Here is a 12,987-nt window from a genome sequence, read left to right as displayed (position 1 = left end):
TAAGAGAAAAAGTGGACTTTCAATGTCAGTGAATTTTTATATTCTTCAGAAAGCAGAATCTGTCTCTGGAAAGAAATGATATAATTCAGCTAAAAGAAGCTTACAAATGGATAACTCATCCCCTGTTTTCAGAGGAACTGGGTGTTCCTGTTGATGGAAAGGTATTGAGTCATTTGCCTTGTTAATTTTATTCTCTAGTGTTACCAGTTTTATTTCATGATGTGGTAAAGTTTTGGTTAGCCAAAAGAATCTTCTCTCTTATTCAGTGAAGGATTCTTAGGCCTTTAAAATGTCAATTTCTGACAGTGTTCAATTTAGATCCTTTCTTTCATTTTTTTGCTCAGATTTCTTTGTGATCCAAGACTCTTAAGAATGTAACAGGTGCAGTGTACCCTAAATGGCCCTAAAAAGTTAAAAATGAATCTTTGCCTTTATTTATACTGTATTTGGAGGCAAAGGTTTATTCATATGTTGCAATATCTAAATAACTGAGCAAATGTAGAGTCCACTTGATGCTGATTTTCATTTATCTGCGGCTAATCATTTTCAAATACACAAACTTATTCAAGACTACAGTGAGAATCCACACTCTTGGTGTCTCAGATTCCTCTGGCAACTTTTGGACAGAGACTGCCTTGAGAACCAGAACAGTTGGCCATCTTTTCTCTTGCGGGGAAGACCTGGCCTCAGTCTCTGGAATGGATTGAGTCTCAGAGGGTTTCCAGATGTGGAAACCATACACATTCCTAGCTTATCTTAAATTAGATTTTATTTATTTATTTATTTTTAATCTGTAATAATTTAAAAAATTTATTTAGTTTTTAACAATTTCAGTATAGTTTAAACTAGTTTTAATACTATGGCCTCATTGTTTCATTATTTTTCTTGAAAGAAATTCCCCAAATATCAGATGCGCCCTTACTGAAATAAAATTACAAACTATCTAACAAAATCATTAAGCTGCATAGTTTATTTTTTAACCACTCTGAATCATATAGCTCTGTTTCCTTCTGTTAGTAAGAATAAGCTCTGACTGTTCTTTAAACTGAATACTGAGAGAATAGAGAATAAAACCACTTCACAGATAGTATGAAGAGGAAATGAGGTAATGAAAGTACTTTGGAAATTAGAGAAGTCATTAATGCAAAATATTTTTACCTCAAATTTCAGTTTTGAAGCACAAATATATTTACATGTTGAATCAGTGAGAACAGAAAATAGAAAACAAAAGATGTAAAGTTCTAATAGATTCAGGCCAAGTGAGATTTTTTTTTTTTGAATAAAGAAATGTCCCTTTTAATTTTGTTTTGTAGATTAGAATAAGGAACAAAGAAGAAGCTATTCATTATTGTGATTCTAGAGTAGCTAATAGGCTTGCTGACAATTCAGTGAAGTCAATAAATATAAAACCCAATAAACACAGAATTCAATAAAAAAGACAGTTGTACCTAGTATGACAGTTATAGTTTTTGTTCAATGGGGAATTCTCCATAGAGGTAAAAGTACAGAGAGTATAAAATTGTACTTTTTTGATGTACAAGAATGTTTACTGTAGCATTTTTTAATAACAAAAATATTCTGCAATTTAAATGTCTGATAATTCCTGGAGCTGAAAAAGATGTCCATGGGATAATATTAAATAAGTTGGTTTCCTAAAAACATACCTAATACCTGAAAAAGTATATATGCATATGTTTATATTCATCAAAATGCCAAGAAACACATCAAATTGTTAATAGTTCTGCCTCAGTCCAAGGGGTCAGAAGCCATCCTATGCTTGATTGCTTTATAATTTACATGTATGGCTTTTATAATAAAACAAAAAACTAACATGACTCTTTTAAAACTCAAATCCGTCAAGAAATTTGAATTCTCTCCAAAGAAGCTTGATAGGTAGTTTTTAAGGATGTGAGTACAATGTTGTTTTCCTTGCTGATAATCCTAATCATGGTATCAACAGAATAGTTCTTCATTTCTTTCAATTCCCTGAATTCTTTTTTATCTTCACATCTAATTTGCATATTTGTCCCCAAACCATACACATTTATTTTGAAATTTAGTTAAAAAAATTTTTGGCAGTATCATTGTGACTGAGTTTCAGAAGTTAACACACACACACACACACACACCCAAACCCAACCACACTTTCCTTCCCAGTTGCCCCTTGAGCAAGCTGAAGTGAGAACAGTAGTGTTTCCAGTTTTCCTTGTCACCCTTTTTCAGAGCCAGCCTTTGAGAGTTCATGTCTATTTCCATTCATAAGTTGTTAGATGTGAGTTTCCTTTTGCTCATTTGTAAACTGTCTTTATAATTTTTAGAGCTTGTTTGAAGTGAGTGTGGTCTTTGCTCACCCAGAAACAGTTGAGGATTGCCACTTCCTGTAAGTTGCCACATGAACAACAATGTCAATTGTGTGAAATCACTCATCTTTTTTGGTTTTCATGAAAATAGTGTTGCTTCTCTTTCTAATGAGCATGTCATGTTGTTGTAGGTTTAAAATGTGTGCTGTAATACAAGGTTCTTAGGCAAACCAATGCAGCTTGTGTTAAGATACATTTTTGTCTGCTTTTGACGCCCTGAGTTTAACAGCCATGTTGTATAAAGTATATTTAAATTACATCTACCCCTAAATAAACTCATTTACCTTTACATTAACTTGAATTTCATTTTAGAGGTACAGTCTGCCCAGATTGTTTCAAGCCAGCCAAAAACAAACAGGTGAGGATTTCAACTTCTTATTAATTAGTGAGTGTTTTCTCATTTGTTTGTTCAAATAAATATTTAAAAGGATTTGCATTGAAATGTGGTAACTCTATGACACCAAGAATCAATTTTTAAATATTCCCATTTGCTCCATTTATTATTGTAATTTTTTTTAACTATTAGCACTTTTGCAACTGGCAAGGAAGTTATAGCACAGAAACATCCTCAAATTTTTGTCGGTATCTGACTTGTCTCACTGGTTCACCTAATTTAGAGTCAGTGTTTCAGTGGTGTTACTATTACCCATTTGGGGAAATCCAACTTTTAGATTTTAATTCCTCAAATTACATCATCTGGGAAAATCTGTTCAAAGTATCGGTAGCATTCCAAACTTTTGTCTGGTATCCATTTCCTAGAAATTGGTGTTTCAAAAACATAATCCAAAATTAATAATTTTATTTAGCATAGTCCTTAATTAATCCAGGTTAAGTATCCCTTGTCTAAAATCCTTTGGGCCAGAAATGTTTCATGTTTCAGATATTTTTGTATTGTTTGAGATTTTGGAATGTTTGCTACACTTTACACGTTGAGCCTTCTTGATGTGGATTTTGGATTTTCAGATTAGGGATAGTAAACTAGTGTATTGCAAGCTATGTTTGCAAAAGAGACATTTTATTCAAAATCTCCTTCACTGTCCAACACTAGCTGGGCTTCACGTTCATAAGCAAGCGCATTAGCGTGTGCTTTAATATATTACACTGGGACAGAACGGCACGGCACAGCACGGCAATCCTTCACACCCTAGTTATTTAGCTGATTTTGTATAGTCAGTCATTTGCAATTTTAATGACTTCTATTTGTTGTTAGAGTTGTTAAAAATAATAGGATACATGAGACTGTATCGTTGGTTTTTCCTCTTGTTTTGACTAACTGCGGGCCTTTTAAAACAGGGGAGAGGTGTTTGTCACATTTGTCAAATACTCCGTGCAGAGATAATGAGAAATGCAGACTAGGCCTGAGGTAGCGTGGCCCTGCTTCCCTCGTGGCGTGGACTCCTTGGCCTTCCCATGGTTGTTCAGCACCCTGAGATTAATGGGCGACACCACTCCAGATTGGAAGTGACAGGCCTGGCGTGCTACTGTCCCAGACTCTGCATGGCCATCTTTGTCAGCTAAAGGGGTTGACATCTTCTTGTCTAGTTTCACTTTTTGTTACCTTTGAGGAAATATGCAAGTGCCAGCATCAAATAATCGGACAAGTAGATTTTTGTAAAACCATCATAGCCACCACACCACTTCTCCAGTAGAAGTTGTGGAGTCTCAAATGTCATTTTTCTTGCTTCATGGCAGGGAGTAAATTGAGTGACCTTTTGAGAGGCCTAGATTCCATGTCTTATCAGATAGGCACTTGATTTTTAGTTCTAATCCTATTTTTAAAAAAGATTTATTTATTTATTTATTTATTTGAAAGTCAGAGTTACACAGAGAGAGGAGAGGCAGAGAGAGAGAGAGAGGTCTTCTTTCCACTGGTTCACTCCCCAGATGGCCGCAATGGCTGAAGCTGTGCCGATCCGAAGGCAGGAGCCAGGAGCTTCCTCCGGGTCTCCCACACAGGTGCAGGGACCCAAGGACTTGGGCCATCCTCCACTGCCTTCCCAGGCCATAGCAGAGAGCTGGATTGGAAGAGGGGCAGCCAGGACTAGAATCGGTGCCCATATGGGACGCCGGCACTTCAGGCCAGGGCTTTAACCCACTGTGCCACAGTGCTGGCCCCATCCTATTTGTTTTTTAAGGTTTATTTATTTCATTTGAAAGGCAGAACAACAGGGAGAGAGAGAGAAAGAAAGACATGTTGCATCTGCTGGTTCATTCCCCAAATGGCCACTACAGCCCAGGTTGAAGCCAGGAGCCAGGAACTCCATCCAGGTCTCCCATATGAGTGACAGGTGCCTAAACACTTAGGCCATTTTTCTCTACCTTCCCAGGTACATTAGCAGGGAGCTAGATCTGAAGCATAGCAGCTAGGACTTGGACCGACACTTTGTACCAGCTTAACCTGCTTTGCCACAACTCTAGCTCCAGTTCTAACCATATTGTACCTTGCAGAAATTCCTAAAATTCCCCAGAATATAGTTTGAAAAACATTGCTTTGGAGCTGGCGCTGTGGCCTAGTGGATAAAGCTGCCGCCTGCAGTGCTGGCATCCCAAATGGATGCTGGTTCGTGTCCTGGCTGCTTCACTTCCAATCCAGCTCTCTGCTGTGGCCTGGGAAGGAGGATGGCCCAAGTGCTTGGGCCCCAGCACCCGTGAGGGAGACCCGGAGGAAACTTTAGGCTCCTGGCTTCGGATCAGCACAGCTCTGGCCGTTGGGACCATCTGAGGAGTGAACTAGTGGATGTAAGACCTCTCTCTCTCTCTCTCTCTCTGCCTGTGCCTCTACCTCTCTGCAACTTTGCCTTTCAAATAAATCTTTAAAGAAAAAGAAAAACATTGCTTTGGTGATAAACTGCTAAGATGCTTACATTTTGCTCCTTTAAGTGAATATAATTTCTCATAACAGATGAAACAATTGTGATTTATCATAGCTATGTTTATATTCATGAATAATTCTCATGTCTACCATGTAGCTTGGTAGCTTGGCTTTTACTTTAAAAAATCCCAAGTGAGACATTTGTGCAGACGCTCTTCTGTTCGGTGCAGTGGACTTGCTTTGTGGCTGGTGAGGGCTATCGAGTTGACAGGTGCCAGGGCAGGCTGGTTGGCTGCTTTGTCTGTAACCCTGGCAGCCATCTCCTAAAGCATATGCATGGTTTCCACTGGAATGCAGGGAATGAAAGTTGACACATCAAATCCCTCTTGAGGTCTGAGGGAAAAAGCAATTCTCTCCTTCACGTATATAAAGCGATGCAGTTTTCCAACCATGCTCTTTGTGTCACTTCTGCTGTTTTCTTCTCTAGGTGATATAATGCTTTTTCTTTTCATTTTACCCTGCTCTAGTCGGTATTCACTCGAATGGCAGTTATGAAAGCTTTGAGTAAGATAAAAGAAGAGGATTTCCGGAAGTAAGTAGAAGTATTGAAACAAGTATCATGGAGTTTTTAGAATAAAGGGGATGGACTGGATGCATTTCAGGAGCCAGAACTCAGTAGTCTTAGTCACTGTTAGATCCCCAGTTGGTGGCACAGGACTTGGAATGTAGTACTGGTCGGTAAATGTACTGCCAACCCAAGAGAGAGTTGACCTGCCCAAGATCAACTGGGAGTAGAGAGTGAACCGAGAGGCAGACTTCTTAACGCTCCAGCCCTGTGCTATTCCTATCACAGGTGAGGGAATTCAGCATCGCCTTCTCTTCCCTCAGCTGAACAGGGACCGTAGTGGGAAATCCAGGGTTCAGGATGTCGCAGCAATAGCAGTGGTCAGAGACTCAGGAAATCTGGCTCTAGGCCACTGTCTGTCTCCCAGTTGAAATCTTAGGCAGCTGGGCTCCCTCTGTAGTCACCAGTATCCTCTTCTAAGATGTAAATATGCTGAGATCCACTTCATACAATTAGTCTTATATATGTTCATTCTCAGGGCATTCATTTTATAAAGTCAGTTGTCACTGTAGTTATCCTTCCAGAAGATATTTGAATATAAAGCAGTGACAGTGCAAGGAGGGTTTCATGTATTTTATTGACTAAAATTGAATCTCAGGAAGTTTTTTTGTTAAATTTGAGAAAGTAGAGGTAGTTACTCTACAGCCAATAATGCCTAAGTTTTCCTAAATGATTGATTTGTTAAGTGATCTTGGGAAACCATATGAAATTTTCAAGCCATGCATCTGGGGTTAAGTCCATATGTAGTCATTTACAAGTAGACTCCAGTCAGCGGCTATAGAAATTTCTGCATGGTGGACAGAGAATAAAGTCATCCTTGTTCTTTCCTGTCTGTCTTCAGCTGGATTTCAGTTTCTTAACAAAGAGGGCAGTGTCAGCTCCATTCCATCTTTGCTGGCTCTGGGGTCTAATTCACAGGATAGTAGTTAGAATGAGAAGGAAACAGAAAAATGGTAGTGCACTCTCCCTCTGGGTGGGACTCAATCATACGACCAGCTTCACACTGCACGGCAACACTACCCAGAGACTGCTGTCATGGAAGCCAGCAGCAGGTGACCCAGGGTAGCACACTGGCTAATGTGCCCAAAGGGGTTTCCTCTGCGAAGATCCAGAGTATTTCTGCAAATGTCAAGGCTGTTGGAAATTCCCATCTGTGAAGATGAGGCCTCCTGAGCATCAGAGGTAGCAGTGAGACCCTGATTCACTGAACGCCAACCACAGGTGTAGAAAGTGGTGTGCTCCCGCCTGACAGGCCTTCCTGTTCGGAAGCTCAGACAGGGAGCAGGTTAGGCCTTGCGACGCTCAGGCTGTGTGTGTGTCTCGGACGATGCCGATTCATGTTGGTTTTGTGATTCAGTATTGCATCTGGCAAATAGTAGCTGTAAAATTTATTTTGTTTTGCAGGCAGTTTCCTTGTCCTCCAAACTCACCAAAGGCCGTATGCACTGTTCTTGAAATTGAATGTGCTCATGGTGCTGTTTTTGTGGCTGGTAAAATATTTAGTCTGGAATCTACATTCACGGTCAAACTTACCGTCCTTTCTGAAAAGCGACGCCTTTTCTGTTAAATTCTTACTGCTGTTACTGGGTTCTTGCTCGTCTACTCTTTTGAGAAGTAGAACTGATAACCAGATTTACTTTAGGTTCTGTAAGCATTCCTACCAGATATCTGGTACTTAAGATGCAATGTCAATTCCTAGGTGTTAGTAGTTTTCATCAGAGATGGCTGAATAAAAATATTAGCAGATGTAGAGACCAGAAACTGTCAGGAGAAAGCAGCACAGAGAATGGTTTTATAATAGGAAAGAAAACTTGAAAAAATAATTTCAGTATTGCCAAAATGACTAAACACTTGACTTCCACCTTAAAAAAAAAAAAAAAAAACAACTGTTACATTGACTTTCCCAAGAGGTAATCTAAGTAGGCAGATTTTGTTTTGAAAGTTCCAGCTGTTTCATAGTAATAGCTAAAACGAAATTGCTCTTTAGCTTTCATTACAATATCCTGCCCTCAGGCGATGAGAGCTACCCACCTTGGTGTGGCTTTACTCATCTAGTGGTGAAGGAGTCATGTTCTGTTAGGGTTTTTTCTTTTGTTTTGTTTTGTTTTTTTCAACTTAGAAACACTTCAAAATTTCCTGTATTTGAATTCTTTGGCATACGTTATCACTAATGAGTAGTGCATTACAAATGAAGTGTAAAAGTTTTTCTTTATTTATGATCTTTGGTGCATTCTTCAATATTATATACTAATTACATATTACAATAATAAAGTAATTAAATATTCTATAACTCAGTTCACTAATCAGATTAATATATTGAGCATTTCTTTCAAACTCATTTAATGCACTATTCGTATCATGTCTTTACTTGTCTGTTCTGTTGCTACTTTAAACCTTTTTACTTAATTATCTATTTGTCCATGTTCTGGCTTCCCAAATTAGCCTGGAAGTTACTTAAAATGAGGTCTTGTTTTATGTCCCAGCACTTAGGCTATTGGCACTCATCGAATAGTTGCTGCTTTTCTTTTTATCCTACTGTGTTAATCACACCATTCCATTCAGGCTGCCTGATATTTCTTTGGCAGGGAGATACAATAAATACTCCAGGAATCTCCCACAAACTCCTTGGATCATTGATGGCGAAAGGAAACTGGAATCGTCGGTGGAAGAATTAATTTCAGATCATTTGTTGACAGAATTCAAAGCAGAAAGTAGGTGCTGTAATACTTGTATGTTCAATCTACTGTCATTCATGAATTGATTAGGTCAACCACCACCAAGTCTGGGCCCCTTGGCTGCACAGGGATCATCATGTCCAGGACTTCTATAGCCTGGGCTGGATTTTGGTCCAAGTGCCCAAGGTGTTCCCTGTCTCAAGGCGACTGCTTACTCTTGGTGAAATCAAAGCAACTGAAGCTACTTGAAATGGCTTGAAAGGGCTTCAGCTTTGACCTTGGCACACATCAGCCTTGGCCTTTTTGCGGGGAATGTGAGGAAGTTGAAATAAAATGTCCACATCGAGTGCTTGTTAAGAATAATCACTTGTAAACGTGTGACTTCTGAGATCACCTATAAATTTTCCAGCGATAAAGTTCAGGCCTAGAAAAAAATCAACAGTAACCATTTTACAAAGACTTAATGGCAGCTGTGTTGTGTTTTCATTTCTTGGGTATTAATGAGTCCAGTTTGTGGGGTGAGCCAGGTCCTTCCAGGCTTATGTTTTCCTTTTCTCAACAGACCTGTCAGGCCATAGGCAACGTAAAATCTTCTGGTTTCACCCAGGATTAGATAAGAGAAAAGGGACTAAGATTTCGACTGATGGAAATCACGTCACACGTCAGGAAAAATATCAGAGGGTGATGTCACTCTTTGGCAAGGGGCTCCTAGGACAACTAGAAAAACTTTTTGTGGAGACATCCATCCTTCTGTCTGGAAAAGTGTAAGATGAGTGTGCTTTGGGAATGACAGGCAGATGGTCTTGATGGCCATCCCCTCCTGCCCTGTGACTTGTGGGGGGGGGGGGTGGGGGAGCCCTTCAGACTTCAGCACTCTTACAGTTCATTGCCTGTCAGGTAGGTGGGCCTGTTTCTAAGGGTCTTTAAGAATTGTTTACTGAATGGAGAAGAAATTAACCCAGCTGCCCAATAGGTTCTCAGAATCTTAGCAGTAAAGTCTCTGGGCTATTGCCATGAGTGTTTGTCTATCTAACTTCCACTAACTGGTGATAACACTTAAGCAAATTGTAAAGACGTAAAAATAAGGCATTGGCACAAAAAGTCTCTCTCAAAGTCTTTTTGGGGCCGCCTTATCCCCTTTCTAGAAGAGGAGTAGCTGTGGAGGCTTCGACACAGTGTGCGTTCTGCCCTCACCCCGCTGCACTCTGTCGTGAGGGTGCTTTGTGGCCATCTTTCACTGGAGTGGGGAGGGCCACCCTCAGACTGAGCGCAGTCCGTGAGCTCAATGTCTGAAGATGTGTGCGAAAGGAGCTGATGGAGAGCTCCTGGGCACAGCACAGCTCCGGACCTCTGTGCCAACTGGCTGCGGGCCAGACTGTAAAACCTGGTTGGCTGAACTCCCTGATTCACGGCTGCCCTTTGCTAATTGCATGCTTCTCAGCCAGAACACTTGATATTTCTGATGAATGGTCCACATGTGACAAGTCTAGGAAGAGAGTTCTAAGTTTCACCTCTATGTGAAGTGAACTAGTACCCTGAGTGGGTATGCACACCTGTTTTGCAGTCACTTCGAATCAGCACATCATGTTGTCTACTTGCTAATTCCCTAGTTAATGAGTAACAGAGTTTAAACATACTCTCAAAATCATTGTTTCAAAGAAATTTTCCCCTAATACAATTATGACTTCTCTTATTGAGTCATTCTTTGTCACATCAGTTCCCTGGTGAAAACTGGTCAGTGACTGGCTACAGGATAAGATCCAAACTACTTGATATTCTGGGCTTTCGTCATCTGACATCTGCCCATCTCTCTCAGTCCCGCTGTGCGTCTGTTCCCCTTGCCCCCAGCCCCGGGATAAGGGCCACTGCAGCTTAGCTGAATATTTATCATGTCTGATAATTCTTGCCCTTGATTTGGATTTTGAAATAGCTAATGTACAGACTCAGTTTAGCTTTGATTAAATGATGAACTTGCCTTTTAGAGTCAAACAGTTTTTGTTCTTCTTTCTTTCATGGAGTTTAATATTCAATGAATGTTTTTGTTTTGTTTTAAGGAAAGAAAGATTGATAGAGTTTTCACTATAAGATTGTGGCCAGGGTAGTGGTGGGATCATTTTCCAAACAGTGCTCTCTCTGCCCATGAAATTGAGGCATGGATGATAGTCAGGGTCTGGCTTTAACATGAAAGACACCTCACTCTGCCATTGAACTGTATGACCTTGGGAAAATTACCTATTTTTTTTTTAAAGATTTTATTTATTTATTTGAGAGGTAGAGTTAGAGATAGAGAGGTCTTCCATCCGCTGGTTCACTCCCCAAATGGCCACAATAGCTGGAGCTGAGCTGATCAGGAGCCAGGAGCTTCTTCTGGATCTTCCATGCGGGTTCAGGCCATCCTCCAGTGCTTTCCCAGGCCATAGCAGAGAGCTGGATCAGAAGTGGAGCAGGCAGGACGTGAACTGGCGCCCATATCAGATGCCAGTGCTGCAGGTGGTTTAGCTTACTATGCCATAGTGTGGCCCCATCACGCCCCCCCCCCTTTTTTTTTAAGATTTACTTATTTGAAAGTTACAGAGAGAAAGAGAGAGACAAGGAGAGAGAAATCTTCAGTCCACTGGTTCATTCCCCCCGTGACTGCAATAACCGGGGCTGGGCCAGTTGGAAGCCAGGAACTTCTTCGGGGTCTCACACGTGGGTGGCAGGGGGCCAGGGACTGGAGCCACCTTCTGCTACTTTCCCAAAAGCACTAGCAGGGAGTGCATACCTGCTTCATAAGGTTGTAATAAGGACTAAATAAAATTACACATTATTTTTACTCTAGTGCCTGAAGGATAATAAGTACTCAGTAAACGGTGTTTATCATTACCATTACTGTTTTTAGGAGAGACCTGGGTAAGAGGAGGGAAGATGAGTATCCCTTGGGGTTCTCCTGTACTCAAGCCCTTACGCTGGGTTTCTAGCAAAGATTAGGAACCAATATCTTAGGGCAATTATGTCTCTGACTTTTTTTTACCTGTTTCCCAAAGGTTTTAATTTTTCATCCTCTGGAAGAGAAGATGTAGACGTGAGAACATTAGGAAATGGTAAGATCGCCCCAGCATCACCAGACTAGAACAGTCTTCGATCATCACCCTTTGCCGGCAGCTTAGCCAGAACCTAAGTGGGCACGGCCCGGACAGAGCTTCTCCAGTGGAGACACCTTTGTGGAGCACGGAGCTACCTGTATCACTTACATTATACACGTCTTAGCAGGAGTCATTTCAGCGGGGGCCACCCTATGACACGTCTCCAGTTACAAGGGACTTTCATGTCTATCAACAAGGACAGCCTGATGTTTTTTTCCCCAAAAGTTTGATTATTGATTGTCCCGCTTAATAGCGTTTCAGAAGTACCAGTACAGTTTCCGGAATGCACATCTCCATTGAGACAGTGATTCTGCTCCCTAAGCATTCAGGGCTCGCTTCTGCCTGGTTGCCTTACAAGGAAGCTGACGAGGACTGTGTGAGGTGTATACGCCTCCCTGTCGTGAAGTCACGGCCTTTCTAGGTCACTAGTGGGTTACACCAGGAAGCTGGATTTCAGCTTGGTGTACCTGGGCGTTGCTGTGTGGGATTGCGTTATGTTCATTAATTAGTGGCTGTTGGAATTTTATTTGGTAATTACCACAGGCTTGTCTGTGGAGCTTGGGGAAGCAGTCATTTTCACCTACTGCCCGTGTGAAGGTTTCCAGCCCTCACCTCCCCCAAAGCCCCTGGATTTCTTTTCACACATTCTTCCCTGTCCCAGCTGTAGTGCTGTCACTCACTTTTAGTCCTCTAGAGCTCAACATGGCTTTCATACCGCTAACCCCTGTTTCCTTCGCTCGCACGTTAACTCCCTCAACATGCTTCTCTTTCCTGACCGGCTGTGTGCTGCCAGGGAGGCCCTTTGCAGTGGAGCTGGTGAACCCGCACAGAATACACTTCACTGCCCAAGAAATTAAGGAGCTGCAGCAGGTAAAGCATGGCGGGACCGGGAAATGTCACGTCTCCAGCGCTGTAACTGAGCAGAGTTGCTAATTGCTTTTCCCTTTCTCTTACTACAGAAAATTAATAAGTCATCTAATAAGATCCAAGTGCGTGACCTGCAGCTTGTGACAAGGTGAGGGGTGGGCTCACCAGAGATGATTTCAGGAGGGAGGGGGAAGATCAAATATCTGATAAGGGAATTGTCTCCAGAATATAAACAAACTCTAACAAACCAATTAAAATGGAGAAACCATTAAATAGCCATTTCTCCAAGGAGGATACCAACAGCCAATAGACATGTGAGAAAACGTTCAGCATCACAAGTCATCACAGAAATGCAAATCAGAATCACAGTGAGATCTCACTTTGTGCCCACTAGAATGGCTGTCGTTAAAAAGACAGAAAACAGGGCCAGCGCCACGGCTCACTAGGCTAATGCTCCGCCTGCGGCACGGGCACCCCGGGTTCTAGTCCCGGTTGGGGCGCCAGATTCTGTCCCGGTTGCTCC

The 12,987-nt window shown here is 41.4% G+C and overlaps 1 protein-coding gene across 8 annotated transcripts in view; it reads left to right on the top strand.

The window, feature by feature from the left end:
• PUS10 (pseudouridine synthase 10) overlaps window positions 1-12,987 on the top strand; it is a 96,646-nt gene that overhangs the window by 56,393 nt on the left and 27,266 nt on the right. For all 8 annotated transcript variants that reach the window (XR_009867803.1, XM_062209488.1, XM_062209493.1 and 5 more), the window contains 9 exons: window positions 50-161; window positions 2,319-2,380; window positions 2,673-2,718; window positions 5,700-5,764; window positions 7,202-7,287; window positions 8,383-8,508; window positions 11,499-11,555; window positions 12,391-12,467; window positions 12,557-12,612. Coding sequence is in view for 7 of the 8 variants with exons in the window: in XM_062209488.1 (XP_062065472.1) it covers window positions 50-161; window positions 2,319-2,380; window positions 2,673-2,718; window positions 5,700-5,764; window positions 7,202-7,287; window positions 8,383-8,508; window positions 11,499-11,555; window positions 12,391-12,467; window positions 12,557-12,612 (687 nt within the window). In the remaining variant the exon portion in view is untranslated. The remainder of the gene's footprint in view (window positions 1-49; window positions 162-2,318; window positions 2,381-2,672; window positions 2,719-5,699; window positions 5,765-7,201; window positions 7,288-8,382; window positions 8,509-11,498; window positions 11,556-12,390; window positions 12,468-12,556; window positions 12,613-12,987) is intronic.

Source organism: Lepus europaeus, chromosome 13, assembly GCF_033115175.1.
Source record: "Lepus europaeus isolate LE1 chromosome 13, mLepTim1.pri, whole genome shotgun sequence".
Lineage (NCBI taxonomy): Eukaryota > Metazoa > Chordata > Mammalia > Lagomorpha > Leporidae > Lepus > Lepus europaeus.
The sequence above is the reverse complement of the archived record's forward strand: the minus strand, read 5'-3'. Positions and strand labels throughout refer to the sequence as shown.